Here is a 19,787-nt window from a genome sequence, read left to right as displayed (position 1 = left end):
TTTACTCATGCTCAATTATATTTTGGTCAAAAAATACTGCCAAATCGGAAAGAAACTCTGCAGAGGGTAATTACACTGTATTTTCAGCTAACAGCTTCAGTTAAAATGATCGTTTTCCTGCTACTGCTTTGATTTTATTTAAAAACGTATTTCCTTTCTTAGGTGGGTTTTAGTTCCAGTCCAGACGGATGGTTTGGTTTTGCCTCCCTAACTTAAGGCTGAGTGAGTGTGAAAGTTAGGCTAATGAAGCTTCCGAACGGAACTGGTTTGGCTTTCAGTGCTCACGTGCAACTGGAGGATATGCGGGTGCCTGCAGTTTTAATTTGTAGAAATACAGTCTGGTAGGAACTTTGTGAAGTCCAGGCAGACACAAAAGACCAAGAGAGCTGTGTGTCGCTTCTAGCCCTGGTGCGGCTAAGGATGCCGAAAGCAAGAACAAATGTTACGCCACCTTTTATGCCTAAGTTGCTATGAGCAAAGTTGGTGTCACAATACTTGCAGGAAGCGTTAGAGAAAGCTGGACAACAGTGTTTACTGCCTTACATGGTAAATTTGGCTTGCAGGAAATCTGTGGTTTAATAAGTTCACATGGGCTGCACTAAGTGTGTGTGTAGCCCAGCTAATTCTGAGCGAATTAGAAAGCCCCTGCTGAGTTCTGATGGAGTTGCCTCAGAGTCTAAATGTATGCATTCAATCTAGGTGTAAAAAAGCCCTAATATTATAATAAATTTTAAAAGTTATGAAAAAAAAACAAAACCACAAAAAAACAGGTAATAAAAGTCAGTGAATTGGGGTTCCAGTTGCATTGAGTCTTATACAAGCAAATGGTGTTACACATCAGTGTTTACACTGAAGTTTTTTCGAGTTGGTAAAACTGATCAGTAGAGACAGAAGTGGTTGTTTTCCTCTTTAACTCATCATCCACCAAGATGAACTGCAAACCCAGCTGCAAGTGCCTGGAAGTTGAGCAGAGCGTTTTTCTGACGCTTTGCTCCAGTCATCTGCCAGTGCACATTTTCAAATGTTTGCACACAGAGCATAACATGGAATGCTTTTGCCTACTAAATTTTCCAGGTCTGTTGTATAAATTCACTGAGATAGACATAAAATCTCAATAGACAGACAACAAAATCTTATTCATGACAGGATTCTTTTTTTGACAGCTGCCTGAGACTAGTGTCTTGTCTTGGGGTTTTAGTTAGGAATTGTTGCGAGTTTCTATAATAACAACAATAAAATGTTTTCACTTTTTCTCTATTCATGCTGCTATCTTTCTGTTGAAGAAAGCCTACATTTAGCAAAAAATATGTAAGACTTGTTTTCTTTTTTTAAATGACCCAGTCTCTTCAGGCCATCTGAAAACAGTTATCACACTGGTCAACTCTTGTTTGCTGTTATGTAGGAAAAGGAAATCTTTTAGAATACTATAAATCATTCTAGTGATGGAATGATTTTTCAATAAATGATGAACCAACACAAAGCTTTCTCTTTGCTGGGAATGTGAGAGGGTTGTTATTAGACTGTACACCAGGATGTATTTTTTGTTGTTTGGACATCTGAAATCTTTATTTATACTCCACTGAGATAACTGGAGAGGAGTGGTAATTTTAATAAGCTTTTTTCTGAAAAGATGGAAAAAAGAAACTGAAGTGGCAGTTTCTGTGAGTATTTTCTGGTTTATTATAGCTGGATCATTTTATACTCTTGTAGTTCAGGTTGTGTAATTGTCGAATTTTGTTCCCTAAAGAGTTTCCTCCTGTAAATTTAGCAAGGAGGGAGGAATCTGGAAGTTTAGATTATTGAGCTGATTTCTGAGAGGTCTGCAGTTCCTCCCTTGGCTATAAACTTCCCGGACAATTGCAGACAAGTTACTTCGTCTGAAATACTTAGCAGGCAAATTGTGTTGTGTCCATTTACACTGTATCATCTCTGGAGCATGGATGGGCTTGTGTTATGCTGCAGAACAGATGCATACCTGTTGTTGAGGTCTTTTAGGTGGTACTAGAGATCACAGTTTAGTGAAGCCAAGGGGTGCAGGATTTAGGCACTTGCTAATGGAGGGGATATGGTAGTGGCTTAATTTCTGGTGGCAGCGGCACCAGCAGCTTTGTGACGGACGATAACTTGTAAATTTAAGAGTTTTATATATGTTTCACTGTATTAGTGCACTTAACAATATAGTGCACCTACACCCACGAAATGAATCTTTTTTCTACCCTTTTTGGCAGTTCATACAAGCAATACTTAATGCCATCGGTTTGTATTAGCAGAGCCCCAAGGATGACGTGATGCAAGCGGCTCATTCTTTCTCACTCCTTTAAGCCATTCAGAAGTGGAATGTTTCCCAAAGGTCTGCCTTTGGTTTCCCCATATTACACCCACAGGGAAAATCCTGGGATGGTAGATGATTTTTGTCTGTACTTTCACATTATATCCCTTTCTATTTTTAATACTATATAATGGACAATATGCTTGCTGTATGGGTTCACTTGTTATGAAACATTACAGTTTCTGTCCTTTCTTCTAGGTAGAGAACAGACCCAAATATTATGGAAGAGAGTAAGTAACATACATCTCTGAAAGTGGTTTAGCTGGCCATGTTGGTTGATAATAGTTGCAGAAAAGGTTGCAAGCGTTTGCTCTGGGCCCTTTGTTTCTTCTCTGTGTTTTACAGCAGTGTGTCTTGCTCACCATCAAATTATTATTGCAGTACCATCACTTTTGTCTGCCTGAAATTACGGCTACATTTTCTGATGGTTATGGATATAATTGAGTGCTACCTTAAGTGAGAAAAACATGTTTCTGTACTTCCAAAGGGCTGTCTCTTTCTACCCCCACCTCCAGTTGGCTTTTGCAAAAGATGTTGGTGTGCAGGAAGAAAAAAACTTGCATCACAAATGCAATATAAGTGTACAGTATATATGTGTCCTCTATTTCAGACTGCTAAGGCAAAGATGATTATATTTAGTGTGGGGAAACAAAGCAGATCTTATTTGTGTTTATTTTGGTAAAAGAGTGTAGTATTGCTAGCTTTATTACACCAGTAATTACCAAGATTATATCCAATCCCCCAGATTTTAGAAAATTGCTATAATATCCCTAAATGCTGCAAGATATTGGATTGCATGCCACTGGTACAAAACATGTGAAACCAGCAGGAGAAATATATATTTGTATATATTAAATTGATAGATGCAGGTTTAAAAAGCAATATAGTTGTGTCACAGATATTGTTTCAGAGAAGCCTTTCTAAAGCATTTAATGTGACTTCAAATGCAGGCAGAAAGAGAGATTAATTGAAGGTGTAGATTCCTGCAAATCAGTCATTTTTGTTTGTTTCTCTCTAATTACCGTCGTTGGTTATTTTCTAAAAGAAGAGGAAAAGGTGATTTAAAAGTGGAAAGGCACGTGTTTCAAAAAGTCTTTGTTCCTTAGATTCCACGGGATGATCTCGAGGGAGGAAGCTGACCAATTATTAAGTGTTGCAGAGGGAAGCTATCTCATTCGTGAAAGCCAAAGGCAACCTGGAACCTACACTTTGGCCTTAAGGTTGGTAATTAATATTTCATTTTTAAATCTATAAGTATTCAAAAGATTGCACTGTGTTGTTGACCTTAGCGCTTAAACTTCCTTGTGATTGTTTTAATTTTTTTAAAAATCATAATGAGCATTTAATGAACTGGTACTTTTTTACGCTTGTTACAGATTTGGTATCTTTAACCTTCTCTAACCCTATCTGAAGTGCTAACACTCCTTATTGTTTCCACCACCAGGATAACTGCAATTGTTTTTTTGCTGGTGGTGCTTCATTTTGCTCTTTTCCCTCTATGTTACATCTGTAACCCCCTGTAGACATTGGGAGAGCAGGCAGTCAAGAAATAAAAGGCATCTTATGAGTTCACATGACTAGTCTCCTGTGTGGGTTGGTTACTACCTAGCTAGCTGCTGCTGAAGAGCAATTAATTCTCTCCAGTCCCTCTGTGGGATGGCAAGTGAATCGGGAGGTTTTTGTGTCTGAACACCTGTTAGCTAACAATGTTTGCAGATCTGTTTCCTCGCTCTGCAAAATTCTGGCAAATGGATCAGATCTAAATAAAAAACTGAAATAAAAATTAACTTAAATAGTTGTAAGTTTTAAACAGTTTAATTACTTTCAAATGGATGTTATTTTGGCCTGGGTTGTACACCTAAGTACTCAGATGGGAGATAATGACTATTAGCAATGTTTTAAATCTAAGTGGGACAGAAAAACATTGAAGGAGAAGATGCAGTTACTGAATGTTTTATATGGATGAAATAAGATTACAATTAAAATAAGAATATTATGATATAATAGCTTGTGATTAATTAGTTTTCTTTGGGGGTAGGGGGAAGGTGTGTTTTACTGAGATACTTGTTTCTGTAGTAATAAGATTCCAGATAGAAACATTATTGACATTTACACTGGTTTGCATGAACAGTGTAAATAAATTGATGTTGCTTATTAGGTCTAATACACCATTTCATCTACTTCTGCTCTTGCAATATTCATTTAAAACTAAAAGGAAAACAGTTGTCTTAATACCTGGCTCGAAGACAAAGAACTCCTGCCCCTTGCTCCTGATGGTGCAAAAGGCACAGGGCTTTTTAGGCTGTGAATATTGAAGCTGCTGAGCATCTTGCCGGATGTATTGATGCAGCTTGTTTTACAAATGCTCCTCCAGTCCATCAAGTCAAAAGACGGGTCTTTTCTAGGTTTGACGGTACCTCTTTCAAACTACAAAACCTCTTTGAAAGCAATAAAATCTGGTTTTATACTCAATAGAAAAGAGAATAGATAGCTGTTGGTGATCAGTTTGGGAAACAGTTTCAAATGATAGCAAAGCTGCTATCATTGATGTATTTTGAGGAAATTCAGCATTTGGCAAAATGCCTCAGAATCTGAAACTGCAGCATGTTGCAGCCATTTCATTATGTTTAAGCGCTAGCTGGATGACTTGTATACTAAGGGTGGTGGTCTAGGTTGCCGCTTTCCATCCCACAGCAAGTAACACTCTGTTGTCTTGCTCTTGGCCTTTAAAGTGTATGAATGAGGGTCTTTGCTGTCATACCTTAACTGAAAGTTCTCTGTGAACTGCAGTGCTGTGTCTTCCACACGTGGGAATTTTACTGCTAGGATTTCTTTTTCGCGCTACTAGGATGTGTAGCAGGACTCTGTGTTTCCATTGACTGGAGGCAGAGTTGTGCTCAGTTTCCATTTTTCCTCTCCCTGGAATGATACACACAGAACATGCCTATTAGCCAATATTCCCACTGAGTGTGTTTCTGACATTACAGCATCTCTTAAAGACTAGGTAATTTCTGCGGTCTCTCTGCTCATCCTGACTGTGAGAAGTTTGCTGTGATTGCTGTGATAAGTTTATGTAATTTTACCTGTAATTTATAGCATTTTTGAGACCATCATTTTTGTTTGCGTCACTACACTGCCAGACAGCAAAGGTAGCTCTGTCTGCATCTTTGACAATCCCAGTAGGAATTGCAGAATGTCATCTCCATGGCTGGAAATGAAGCTTGTCAGTAGGGTGGTATGTATGGGCAAAACCTTTCCAAGTTCGATGGAAGACTGATTGACTTCAGGGTCTCTGATTTCACCCTTTCTTTTTAACTGTGTGAATCAATTTGATTTTTTCATACTAAGATTAAATGCCACAATTAATTGCATTAATTAATCAAGCATCAGCATTAATTTTAAGATCACTTCTGTATGATTTTTGCTTTTCCTTCTTTACCTTTGTTTTGCCCTTTAGAAGGTGTGGGAGGAAAGAAAGAAAACTTGGTCAGCTGTTAGTTTTATGTAAAGAAATAGACACAGAACAGGTTTCACAGCATTTTACAAAGTTAACCCAGCAATGCTGAAGAACTGCTCTAATCCTGCAACAAGTAACATAATGACAAAACATAAAATGGAATATCTGTGTTTTCTGATTGTTTTTCAGACATGCTTTGGAAAACGAATGGAAAGTGTTGAGTAAAATTTAGATGATTGAGGGTACCCATTTGACTCCTCACATAAATACTTGGTTCCCTCTGTATTCCTGCATATTGACTCAGTCTGTCTCTCACTGTGTGTGGTTGTTGCCTGACTTGTCTCTTTGACAGTCTGTTGATTGTGATTAGGATAAATTGGAAACTAGCTATGAAGTGTGATTGCATCATAAACATCCCAGTTCATCAAGACCTAAATATTTTGTCAAAACATTGGGTAGGATCAGCTACTATTCAGGCTGAGAGAGGGTTGTCTCCTGGCTTATAGTTACTGGTTCTTCTGCTGGGGGGCAGGCAGTTCAGTCATACAGACAGCTCAGCACTCCCAGCACACCCAGGTCTGGCAGATGTCTTCTTCTTGCGTTCATGTCGGCGTGCCTGGGAATCCTGAAAAACCCAGTGCATCCAGTCGTGAAGAGCAGTTTAGTGAAACAGGATCATAACCCTTTCTGTGGCAAGGTATGATGTCTCTGTAATGAAATATTTCCAGTCTTCATTTCTGTAATGGAAAAAAACAAGTTTTTTGTGCTTTGTCTTGAGGACCCAAACTAGCCAACTCCTCAAGTCACTCATGGAACAATTTGAATGCTACGTTTGATTCCACCAGCTATTGTAGCTGATGTCTAAAATCTCGATGTTCATACCAGCCATTGGTGAAGTTGTTTTCAATTTAGTTCCAATTGTGGTTCTGTTTTGTCTAATATTTTGGCTTGATGTTACTAAATTAAGCGAAGGCATTGCATCCTCGGAATTCAAAAAGGAACATATCCTGGTGTTTGTTGTTGATTTATTTATTTTATATTACAGTTTATTTAATCAACTTTAACATCAGGTATCTGCTGTGTCGGTAAAGTTTCTAACATAGTTAAATTGGAAGTTAGAGAAAACACTTAAAAAACCCCTTTGGCTACAAAGCAAGCTAAGTGAGGGATAAAGAACTCGGAGTCCTTATTATGACTGCCAAAACACTGTATTTGTGAATACATCATCCTCTGTGCTGCAAATCTGATAGAGATTAACGAACCCTAGCTCAACTTTGTAAAGTAAGTATTTATCTTCTTCTGGAATTATTGAAGAAAATCACCTCACAGAGGGTTATATTATAGGAGAAAAACAACCACATTCTCTCTTGTTCTGGCTCTATCCCCATTGCTCATTGCCTTCTAGAATGTTCTTACAGTGGGCATCTTCCAGAGACACTCAGACTGTCTTTGTTCTGCACTGAAGATTTTCGTTTGTTAAACAACTTAATCTTTCTAGAAGATAAAGAATAAACTGTTAACACCACAAATCATGACTCCTTTGCAGGCAGACAGAATTCACAGTTCCAAAAACATGTTTTTGTGAAATCTGTAACAGATTGGACAATCGCACTAAGCTACAGCCTTCAGCTACAGCCAAAATGCACAGAATGCCAATGCGGTTGGTGCATGAAGGTTCTTTTATGGACCGTTCTAACCCTAACATGGCTCTGCTGCATCTCACTTCTTTTTAATTTATCCTAAGGGATGCCTTAAGTCATCACAGAACGGGCAGATCTGGGAAGAGGTCTGGGTAATTGTTTGCAAAGAGTTTCTGCCCAGTTATATATCTCTGTTACTGCATTAGCAAGTTCTCTGACTATGGACACACTGGGTCAGATCAAAGGACCAATTTGTAGTCCGGTCCAGTATCCACTCTTTGGTAGTTATTAATAGCAGCCATTGAAAGAATAGTGTAAGGACAAGATGAACATGTAGTAGTAGTTTTCTGGTGTGCTCTCCCAGCCTCTGAAAATTTGCAGTTCAGGGACTTCTGAACAGAATTGTTATCTTTGCTATTTTTTCAGGCTTTTGATGGATTTCTGATTTTTGACTAGTGTCTTTCTGAGCACAATTTTGAACCCGTGTAGACTTTTCTGTCTGCCACTGTAACATGAGTTCCATGCCTTAACTAGGTTTTATGGGAAGCAGCATCCCTTTTCTGAAGATTCCATCTCACAATTTTATTTTATGCTCCCTAGTTTTTGTATTCTGAGAAACAGTGAACAATTGATCTCCATTTACCTTTTCCATGTCACTCTCATCCCCCTTATTGTACTCTTTCCAGGTCGATGAGTCCTAAGCTATACATTCAGGTTTTGTGGTGAAGCTGTTCCATACCCCTCATCATCTCTGTCACCTTTATCTGTGCTTTTCTCTTACTCTGTGATCATCTTTTGGAGATGAGGGGACCAGGACTGCACATCCTCTTCAGGATGAAGTGGGCCATGGAGTTTTCTTTCTTTTTTCTCTAAACCTTAATAAATGAATTTTTGACCACTGTGGAGCTCTGATCTTTTATAGAACTAGCTTTAGTAAATCTACAGATCTTGTTCCTGAGCTGCAATAGCTACAGACATAGCCTAGCACTGATTAAATGACCACATATAGGACAGGACAAATAATAGCTTTTGCAGGCTTAACCGAGGCAGTCAAATATTCTTAGTGCAATGCTATCAAATAGTTAACTGAGTCCAAAGTACAAATTTTGAATATTTCTTCTTCTTTATATAAGGCAGAAAGTGATTCTTACCCAAAAAAACTTTTCAGTTATTAAGTTGTCGGTGCATTGCTGTAAAATCTGCTTTCCACTTACTTAAGAAGCTGCATTTTGATCATCTTCTGATGAGCTATTTTTGTCTATTTTCATCCATTATTATACAATTAATGACTTTTTTTTTTTTTTAAGATGGACTACCTTTTAAAGTCTCAACTTGAAACAAAGAGGTTTTGTTTTTGGAAAACAAATTTCTCAGAATTTGTAACAGAGGTAGAAGTATGTTCTTAGGGAAAAAGAAAATGACTTAAATGTTGATTTAAGTGTGTGAGTTCGGCTAAATACTCAGAGCTGCCCTTCAAATAAAATTGATGTTCAGAGCCTAAGGCAGGCTGTGAAATTGTATCAGTTCAGACACTGGATAAAAGAGAATGAAGCATAAACACAAATAAACCCCATTATATTTAATGCCTGTACTTAATAATGGATGTGGTTTCTCATAGCTTATTTAAAAAAAAAAACAACACAGCAGAATTCACCATTGTTTACTAATTAATTAATCAGAGAATGCCACTGAAAATTTGTTGCAACCCCGAGGTTTAAAAAAAAATCACTACAAGAGAAAATTATCGTAGGTATGTATGTGTGTCCATACATATCAGCAAGTCTCTGTGACAATAAAAATATATAAAATACATTGTAATGTTAATTAGATGTTCCAAACAGATGAAAAGAACTGAAAATGTCACATTAACTCCTGGAGGTATTAGATCTGCTTTGAAATTTGGCAAAACAGCAGTACAGTGTTTAATGCTAGGACCTATAGCAAATGACAGTAACAATGAGACACGGCTCGCAGTGTAGCCTTTTGTGGTCGAGAGCTTGTTTAATAATTAGGGTGAGGATAAAGAGGAAATGGGTAGCGATTGTACTGGCAGTAGGCGTTGAAGTGTGATGGTACTGCATGTTCTTTTGAGCAGATATCTGCTGTAGCACGTTTAGTTGGTTACCATGGTTTCCCTTCCTGCAAATTCTATTGTTGTGATACTGAGAATGAATCGAAATAAGGTTCTGCAGCATGATTTAAAAAAAAAAAAAAGGTAATAATGTTAGCCATGATTATGAGTCATGTTTTCTTTATGTTTGAGGGTTAGGGCACATGCAAGATTATGTGGCATCTGGAGAGAATTCTTGAGGCAAAATAAAAGTCAAAAATTAGTAAACCTTCGTTTAGTAGACCAACTACGTGTGTTGTGCAAGAAATTGATACACGTTCTCTCTCCCTAAATTATGAAATTGCGTTAAGAAACTAGCCACTGGCACTTAAAAAGGAGACAGAGGGGCTGTTAGAGCATAATGCTGAAAATAAACCTTTTTAATTTCAGAGGACGATTGCTTCGGTAGCCAAATGCTGTTCATTTTCAGTGGGCTCTTTTGGGACACGCGTGTAGTGCTCTTCCTGAACATGCCTTGCTTGCCGTGGGATTACTTATGCATGTAAAGTTCAACATCTGCAAAAGGCTTGTTGGATTCAGAGGTTAAAACTGCATCTGCATTCTGCTAGAAAGCCTCGTTGTACAGGCTGGGACCTGGGAGAGGAACTGGGGAAAGAAGAATTGTTTGAAACAACTTTTATGTGGTAATAGCTAAATTACCTTTTTTTTTCTAATTATGAATGTATCACAATTTGGTCAAAGTTTATCCTGAATCCACAGCTGATCTATAAGTAGTCAGAAGGAGCCCAGCAAAACAGTAGCTGACTGCATCCCTTCACTTTACCGTGGTAACGGTATTCTGACATCATGTTAGTTGGTAGGAAAAAAATGATAAAGACCGTTCTAAAGACTAACCTTTGCATATTTTTCTATCTGTCTGGTTTTTTTACCTGATTTGCAAATGTAGTGATTGGCAGTAGCAAGGGCTGAATTCAGTTTCTAGATACCTTTCTAAAATATCTAAAATATTTACACAATATTCCTTGGTTGCTAGCTGAAAAACCTGGAGAACTATAAATGTATATATGTATATATACACGCACACACACCAACTTTAAAGCTTAGCTGGGTTAAATAGAATTGCTCCAAAATGTGATGAAACCTGTCTGTGGGATAAATAGATTTCAGCCTGACCCACTTTGATCAGTTTTCATTTTTCTGGATCAAATGGCAAAAGAGCACTCCTTCCTCCGGGCTGGCTGAAGCTCTCAGGGAGGGGCTCCTCCTTCTCCCCCAGGCTTAGCCCGTCACGCTTCCGTAGGCACAGAATTCACGCGAGTTTCAAAATTTGGCCACTCGGGTATCTGCAGCTTCTTTTAGATGAAAGAAACAGTTCATGCATAAAGCTATTTTAACAGGCTGACACAACAGGTATGCCAGTTAATATGCTGGGCTTTTTTTTTTTTTTTCTTATGAAGACTCAAGTATTTCTTTTGCGAAGGCTTAAATTCTGCTGAAACTAAAGCTGTTATTCTGTTGCCTGGGCACATCGCACCAGCTAGTGCTAGCCCCAGGGGAAAGTGTGCTGATAAATTTTGGAGCTTGCTTTTCTGCTCTAAAGGAAAACAATTGGACCTCTATATAAAAGAAGTTTATTTTCCTATATAAAAATTCATACTAAATAATATACTCTGTTACTTTGTCAATAACATGGAAGGTTCAGCTACCAGTAAACAGCACAGCTGTCCTGTGTGTCATCTGCCTTACGTAAGTGCACCTGGGCATTACTGAGGTGGCTTCACTTGAGTGTTTAGAATAATAATAAATAGCTACTAACCTTAATGAGTAATTAACTAGCTACCTAGGCCCTCCCACAGGCTAGAATGCTTTTTTCCTTATGGTTCACGTCTTCTCGCTGTGTTCCTGTTCTCCTTCCCTCCTCTTCCCATCTGTTGTTGTTGTCAGCTCTGTTTTCTTTTGGCTAGAGTGTCTAATTTATCTTTGGCAATTCAGTTTGCCGCAGTCTTTCTCCTGCTCGTGTAAGTTCAGCACTTCTCAGAGGAATATTCTCTGTTTTGGTGGCATCGTGAACTTTTTGGTAACTTGTCCAAGAGCTGTCTGTGCTCAGTGCACGTAGCTCCTGTTCCTTTTGTGCCGTGTCCTTCCCCTCCGACTGTAGCTCCTGCGCCACGAGGATCTGCTGTAACCTGGTGCACAGCAGAGGTGTTGTGGTCAGGCACTGCGGTGGGGCTCGAAGGTCTGGGCTCACTTCTTGGCTTCACATACGACTTGGCTCGAGGCTTTTAAGTTTTGCATGCCTCACTTCTCCATTAGAGAGGATATTTTTTTCCCCGTATTGTCTCACGTGCCTAGGAAGTCTAGGATCTCTTCAGAATGGCCCAGACAAACCGAAAGTTGTACCCCATCTCTCAGAGTACCCCCAGTCACAGCTCCTGAGCAGGCATCTGTGTTGTACTGGGCTATTTCTGCCTGGTTTGAAGCTTCTAGGCCCTGTTGCAGTTGAAGTGATAAAAAGTCAAATTATGATGCAATCAGTTGGTGATTAAATTGTGAGTACATGGACATTGTGCTCTCCTTTTCTCCCCTGTTCCCTCCCTGCCAAAAGAATACATATCTTTTCTGTCTTCTGGAGGTTCACCTGGAATGCCTTTTTGCTCTATTGCTTTTAGAAAATGCTAGATAGAAATATATCTTCAAGTTAGTCCTTTTGGTTGGCCTCTTCTTTTGTATGCTTTTAAAATATGTATTTATACATTTTTGTGTTTGGAGAAAAAAACTTTTTTCCTGTGCTTCATCAATAAGCAAAGAAGTCCTTCTGCTGTAGATACTATGGATGCTTTATAAATATGTTTTCAAAATAACACACAATAGCCTCATATTGTTGTTTAATCTCGTAATTGTTTTCATCAAAACATTTATGAATTATTCAAACACTAAGACAAGTGACAGCAATAAATATTATCTGGCCCAGTTTTCCTCTTCCTTCTCCCTCTTTTATACTTAATGTTGCTCAGCTGAGTTAAGTATAGTTCCTCCTGATTTGATAGGTGCTAGGAAGAGAATCAAGCTGATCTTATATTTCTTTTATAACTTGAGATGAGTAAATGAACTGTAACAGTTTCAGTAATAAATTGAGGTCTGCCCCACCTACTGCTGCACTTGCACGAAGGAAGAAATTGTATTCTAGAAAAACAGAATATAATAATAGAAAAGCTATCAGTCTTTATTGATGAGCCCCCAAAATTCTAACAGTGCCTATTCCATATACAGGAACCATTTCATTTTGCATTATTATGCTTTTGTTAAGGAATGCAGCTTGGAGGAAAAACCATTTTAGAGAGCAGGATGAGTATACTGGTGCATCTCACTGTTTGCAAAAAAGTGGTGCGTAATTACTAGAAGATCAGAGGTACAATACATTGAGAAAACAAGTAAGTAGCAAATTGTATAAAGCTACTCCTTTAAGTAAGTTAAGTAAACCTGCATTGTAAGGTTGGGATTAACAGTGGCTTAAAGCAAATCAGATTTGACAAAATCTCTCTGGAACAGAAATCTTACTGTAGTTATTTTTAATCTAAGGGAAATTTTAAAAATACTTTTTTTTTTTTTAATATAAACTTTGAGACCTTGAACAACAACCTGTAGAGTGTACATTAGCAAGAACAACAACAAAAACAGTATTTCTCCACTCTGCTCTCCAAAGACCCTATTTGCACTTACAAAGCTGTTTTTGATAAGGACATTTCTTTGGGATCTTCCACTCAGGTTTCCTTGATATACTGAATTAAAATATGCATATTGTCTTAGTAAGATAAATTAAGAGCAAGTTGCTTTTAATGTGAGAGAACCTGCAGAAGCAAAAAAGAAATGTGACAGTCATGAGTAACTTAAACCCTTGTAGGAAAAGCTGCTGTAAGTGAAACAAAAATTAACATGTCTGAGCATTATGCTGTGGCAGTTCTCTCTCCATACTACACATGATTGTGGTGGAATTTCTGTTACAGATCTGATGTTGTTCTACTTCCAGATGTACCAGAAAACCAATGTCATATATGACCTAAAATTAAAATGTTATACATAGGCAGAGTAAAATTTGCACACACATTTTGAAGTTTGCTGAGCAGACATTGGTGAGAGTTGATACTTCAGCATAGAAGAATTAAAACACAGTTCTGCTTTAAAGTAATACAAAAGCTCTCAGTAGCATGAAGTCACACTGTAAAATTAACTCTTGGAGAGCATCTCTTCAAAATTTTTGGTAGAGAAACATAACTATTTGCTTAATATGAAACTGTGACAGTTTAGTAACATCTCCAGAAGGTGTTTATTCCAGGCATGTAGACATAGGTTTCCAAATACTGCTCTCATTTAAAGAAAAGATACCAGGCTTTTACTGCTTTCTCCTGTGTATATAGACGTCAAATGTGTCTTAATCATAAAAGCCTGATCAAGAACATGAAAAGTGATCTGAAGTGTTAAGTGGTCTTACTGCATATTAATAGCATACATGGTCCTTGGTCAGCTGACATTTGTTCAGAGGTTGAGATGGTGAAAATCAGCTGTTAAAAACTGTTAAAAGTAAAATAAGACACTGATAGAAGAGAGGAGTTTTCTTATTTTGTTAGATTTATTTGTGAAACACACCATTACAGGTACCAAGGGCTGATAACACTTTCAGTCTTCATCGTTTTCAGCAGCCGCTACCTGCTGCCAATGCCCTAGAGCAGTTGTCTCTCCCTCACTTATGTCGTTCCCTGGCAGTGCTCATGATCCACAGGAAAGCGGGAAAGTGCCATTGCTCTGGTCCTCACTGCAGCATGCTATTTGCACAGAATTGTTTCCCTTCCCTTTTGGACAAGAAAGGCTGGGCAGTGATGCAGGTAAACAGTCTTCAGTCTTAATTGAGAGAGACTGCTAGGAGGCTGTTATCAATGATCCAGCACCAGCTCTGAATTTTTTTACTTGATCCTGGTTAGACAGAGTGAGTTGAAGGTTGTGTCTGCATTGGCATGGGGTAGACACGTTCCAATTTTGCATTTATTTTCTTTTCTGAAGGATGTGCCACACTTTTTCTATGATAAACTAAACTATCATGCGTTCATCCAGCGCATGGGTCTGACCAGGTTTTGGGGATAACTTTATACCTAGTTAATGTTCATCAAGCAACAGGCAGCCAGCCAATGCTGCTCTTCCAAATGGCACAGGAAAACTGTCTATAGTGACTGTATTCTACCACCTTTCCCAGCCATATCAGATGATGAGGATTTTTTTTGTCTCCACTTGTATAAAACGCACCTTTTACTTTCGATCCCTAATGCATTTGATTTCATTTAGGTGTATTGTGTTCTTGTAAACTACTGCTAAGGTTTTGGAGGTGATGCTATTTGTTAGGCAGGTACTCTGGGAAGATGGCAAGTTTCACAATTCCCTGGCCATCCTCAGAAATGTTGTTGCCAGTAAATAATAATAAAAAAAAAACCACCACCAAAAACAAAAATGAGCTTCCCTCAGGAGTTGGAGACCTTCAGGGATAACCGTATAGAAGAGGTTTTGGCAGCATGCCAGACTTGTGTTTCTTTGACAAGGAAATTGCCAAAAGAGGATCTGTGGAATAATTTTTTTCTTTCACCACATGAACACGGCACAATTAGGAGACATTCCTAATCGCAAGATTGCTTATATTTCTGTGTCTCTTTATGGTTGTCAAGACTCTAGTTTCAGGTGTTGGTTGAGAGTTTTCAGAAGTTAGAGGTGAAATTCTGGCACCTAATTTTAAGTGAGACTTCTACCTTCTGACTGCAAAGCACGTTAAGACACTTTTTCTCCAAGGGAAGATTAAGTCCAAGTGACCTTCAGGCACACGTACAGAACGTAAGATGTCCCAGCTCAATGTTTGAAGACGCTTGAAACTAATGAGGACACGAGTAGCCCCGAGGGGCGTTAACTTTGTGGTCTGGTTGCAGCTACACATTTTAAGTAATGCCTTTGTCTAGATACTCTTCTCATCATAAAGTAGCCTGTGAGAGAGGTGAATAGCTAATGTACAGTTCTGTATGTGGACTGTAAAATCCATCTTCTTAGATGGTAAGCAAGTGCGGCTGGGCTCTCGGTCCTTCACTTCTTGCTTTTGTTTCATCAGTGAATGCTGCATACAGAGTAGGTGGCTGAGTCTGAAGCATGTGTCTCTCATGCTATGATACCTAATTCAGCTCCTCAGTCCTTTATTACTAGCCACATTTGCTCTACCATTTAATCCATTTTCCCACGTTGTTATCCACTCTGCCGCACTGGCAACCAAAGGGACTAGACAGAGAAATTGCTTTTCAGACAACTTGGAATAAAAAAAGTCTTTTATCCGTAGTCCTGCTGCTTGTGAACAAATGCACAATGGACACAATTGAGACTGTTTGACATGTCAGGGGGTTATTTCTTTTTCTTGGAAAAACATCTAGTGTTCCCCTGTTTAAACCAAAGGAGAACATACATTATCTGTGTCCTGCTTTCTATTTCTTAAACAAAAAACAGCTGGTACTAGTGCTTGCCTTTACGAAGAGACCATCAGGAAGTTGAAATATCAAATCTTGGCTCTACTTAGTTGCCACGGTGATGTATAATTAACCAGGCTGCAGTGACGTTATAGAAAGTAAATGTAAGGAAATATTCTTGCTAATGGAAAAATTCAAACCGTAGTTTTAAGTAAGACTGAAGGGACTGAAGATTACATTTTAATTGGTCATTTGCAATTGGACATGTATGCTTGCATTTGTATTGTAATTTGGTCAAAATAGTATCATTTTGTGGTCAGAAAGAAATTTAAATGAGTTTGAAAGAAATAAAACAGGATTCTGAGACACATTATTGATGATACAACTTCTGTAAGAGATTGGTGTTTCATTGATTTGGGGGGATTTGTTGGGGTATTTTTCCTCCTTGTTGCTAATAGAATTCTATTTGAAAAACAATACATTTTCCCACAACATATCCAGTAAGAAATTAGTAGAGAGAAAAAAGTTTGATTTGGAACAAATGGGAGATGAGATAAAAGCAAACCATTCAATGTTCATCACTTGCAGCTGATGCGCAAGCACCTTTTCCAAGTGGTTATGACACTGCTGCAGAGTAATTTGATTTTCTAAATACCTTTCTTTAAGTGGTAACTGTTAAATTATCCTAATGTATTTTAAACCGAGAAAGTTGAATGTATCTTTGGAAGGCCACACATGCCAAAAGAAATTGATGTGCAGTTCCCCAGATCCATACAGGAGGAAGTTTCAGTGTGTCTGTGAGGTTTACAAGAGAGATGAGTTTAGGCATGGGGTGCTGTTAACGAATTAAAACTGTGGAATGTTGTCTATGAGATGCTCGTGTGCTGAAATGTGGGTCAGGAGCAATGGGGTAAAGATTATGTACTTTTGGGCCTATTCCTTGTAGTATCTCTCGAAGACATGCTTTATGTGCAGCAGTCTGAACGGACGCACAGCGTAGGGGCTGCTCAGCAGAAGGTAGCTGGGCTGGAGCCAGGCACCTACTGACCCTGATGGGAAGAGGATTAATGCTTTAGACTCTGAAGGTTGTTACTAAAATCAAGACACTGTGTGTACTTTAGTAATAGGCCCTGACAAGCTTTTCTGTGCCTTATCTTCTCTTGATAAGATTAGTGTAATACTTTCTCTTCTAGAAAGCTAAGAGCAATAAGTGACCTTCAGCTCATTTAAAACTCTGCTATAAGTACCGTCAGGGCATATGTTACTGATTAGAGCAGCAGTTTGCCTGCTCCATCTCTTAATAAAAGTGATTCTATTGCATATTGTCATTTAAGGCCCGTTATTCTTCACCTTCGAACTTACTGGGTTCTCTTGTCAAATTTTAACGTCACGGTGCTTGTATGTGCTCCACGTGCATTATTCCCAGTGACCCCAGCAGAAGACAGTGAAGGTTGCTCGCCTCGGCACTGCGAAGTGCTGAGCGCTCTTGGCTCGTGTTGACTTCTCTGACAGTGGAGGGTCTGCAAGGAGTACGCGTCATCGTCAAAGCTTGTTTGCCGCGCTCTATGCTGGGTAGACAGATGCTTTGAAGAATGAGCCTGAACATGTTCCTACCCCTTCTGCTGTAACTTAGGACATTATCTTTCTGAATGACTTGTATTCACTCAGAATTGCATCTTGTGATGAAATTAGCTTTGGGTAAAAATGTATTTCTGCTGTCACTTTGTAATTTCTTGCTTTTCAGTTTGATGCAGTGAACTTTTAGTTTGTGTGGCATAAAAACGTGCATAGAAGTGCCAATTCATTTCCAGTAAAATGCCCACGTAGTTCCTACAAATTGTTTCCTCTTTCCTTACGGAGCAGGACAGAGATTCCTGAGGGCCCTCTCACGTGTGAGTGCTCTGTAAAAATAGATGCCCCTGAAGTTTACAGTCGCTGTCAGATTATTGACAGGGGGATGGGAAGGTTTAGCCTTTTGATTCAGAACACAAGGAAAAAAAATACATCAGAACAAGTGGTTTTGCCCATATTTGCAGGAGGAGTGCAATATTTCACCTGGGGCAAGGTCTAAAATTATGCTTTCCCCTGTTTGGCAAGGCCCCATTGAAAAGGAGCCACTTCAGCAAAGCACCGGCGTTTACTTTGCTCCTTAACAACTCCTATGAAGCATTTGATTGTAAAATGAAAGCAATCTATCCTTTCAAATTTAGTTTTTAATATTTATTTGGCAGATCTGACCTCACAAGGGAGCCCGGTACCCTGAGCAGCCGCCCTTGCTGCTGTCTGACCAAGGAATAACACTGGAGTAAGCTGTGAAAGCAGCTTCTTGCCTCCATCTTCTCCACAGGAAACGCTCTGGTTGTTGCCAAGTGCAAACACTGGTGTGTTTTCACACGTTTAAATTGCTTGCAGGCAGAAAATTGTTGCAGATTCAAAGTACAGTTTTTGAAAACATGGTAATATTCAGGTAAAATTTGCATTCTTATGGTTGCTAAGAGGCTGTATCAGAATCCTGTTCCACCTCGAGTGCAGAATTGCCTGTGTCAGATAGCTTACACATCATATATCCTGTATATTACAAAGATTTGCTTGAAGCTCAGGACTTAACAAGCATAACACAGAAGGACTTTTGTACAAAGCTTGAAGAGTTAGTCCTTGGCCTTCGGCCAGGAATAAAGAATGCTTGCCCTTGTGCCATTTTGTCCTGTGCTGCTCCAGTTCTGGCAGCGGTTCTGCTTCAGTGTAATTGTTGGCACTGAAGCTCAGCTGAACCCTGAATGGCCTCTTCCTGCGAGCAAGCAGGGGCGCAGAGGTCCGAGACGGCATCAAAACTCCGTATTGATCAACTGTAATAGAGGACTCTATTATGAGAACTCTTCGTATCGGAGCCAAGCAAATTGACTACGGCGATGCAGTAGTAAAGTACTAAAAAAAGCCATAAAGAGTGTGAAGTAATTTTCAGTTTTTCCATGGGGTAATGGAGAGGCTAAAAGAATAAGAGAACAAACAGCTCCTTCTGGGACGGTCACTGTTTTGGCTATCTATCTGCAGTTGTTGTTGATCTCTCCTTCCTATCTGTGCTTAGTAGTAGAGTTTTTCATTCTCGCCTGGACCAGACACAGAGCATAGACACAGCTTTAAGCGATAAAGTGTTTTTTGTTGTTTGCAAAGGCTTGCTTAATCTTCTTTATTCTGCTTACTGTTCTTTAAAAAAAAAACTTTCCCGTTTCATTGAGGCAGATTTGGAAGTCAAACCAGAAACTTCAGACTCTACTACGATGGAAAGCACTTTGTTGGGGAGAAACGTTTTGAGTCCATCCATGACCTGGTGACAGATGGATTGATTACTCTTTATATTGAAACGAAAGCAGCTGAATACATTGCCAAGATGACAATAAATCCAATTTATGAACACATAGGATATACAACTTTAAACAGAGAGCCAGCACACAAAAAACACATGCCAACCCTGAGAGATGAACATGATGGCAAAGAGTCTACAGGAGAGGATGAGGTAGCAGAAAAGAGGGTAAGCAACTGTTAACCCACACTTTTTTTCTGTTAGACTTTTTATTTTGTACTTGTAAACCCTCCCCCTCTACTGTAAAGAGCTAAAGGTATCCGTAGATATTTAGTCTACATATATATTTCTAGTATTGCATTAATAGTAATATTTAAACTGGTTGTAGGGGTTTTTAACGGTAATTTTTGCATATTGCAAATGTCTGTGTTTTGGAGGTTAGTTATTTATCATTGTGAGGTTCCTTTCTTCAGGTATTTCCACAGTTATAGATGTTACCATTAA

At 38.8% G+C, this 19,787-nt stretch overlaps 1 protein-coding gene across 1 annotated transcript in view; it reads left to right on the top strand.

The window, feature by feature from the left end:
• LOC104618347 (N-chimaerin) overlaps positions 1 to 19,511 on the top strand; it is a gene marked incomplete at both ends in the record, with an annotated part of 28,654 nt that extends 9,143 nt beyond the window's left edge. Inside the window, 3 exons of the mRNA XM_010283921.1 lie at positions 2,528 to 2,559; positions 3,436 to 3,549; positions 19,223 to 19,511. Coding sequence (XP_010282223.1) covers positions 2,528 to 2,559; positions 3,436 to 3,549; positions 19,223 to 19,511 — 435 coding nt within the window. The remainder of the gene's footprint in view (positions 1 to 2,527; positions 2,560 to 3,435; positions 3,550 to 19,222) is intronic.
• Positions 19,512 to 19,787: the final 276 nt, after the last annotated feature.

The sequence above is a fragment of the Phaethon lepturus genome, unplaced genomic scaffold (assembly GCF_000687285.1).
Source record: "Phaethon lepturus isolate BGI_N335 unplaced genomic scaffold, ASM68728v1 scaffold18840, whole genome shotgun sequence".
Lineage (NCBI taxonomy): Eukaryota > Metazoa > Chordata > Aves > Phaethontiformes > Phaethontidae > Phaethon > Phaethon lepturus.
This window is presented reverse-complemented; position numbering and strand designations above follow the sequence as displayed.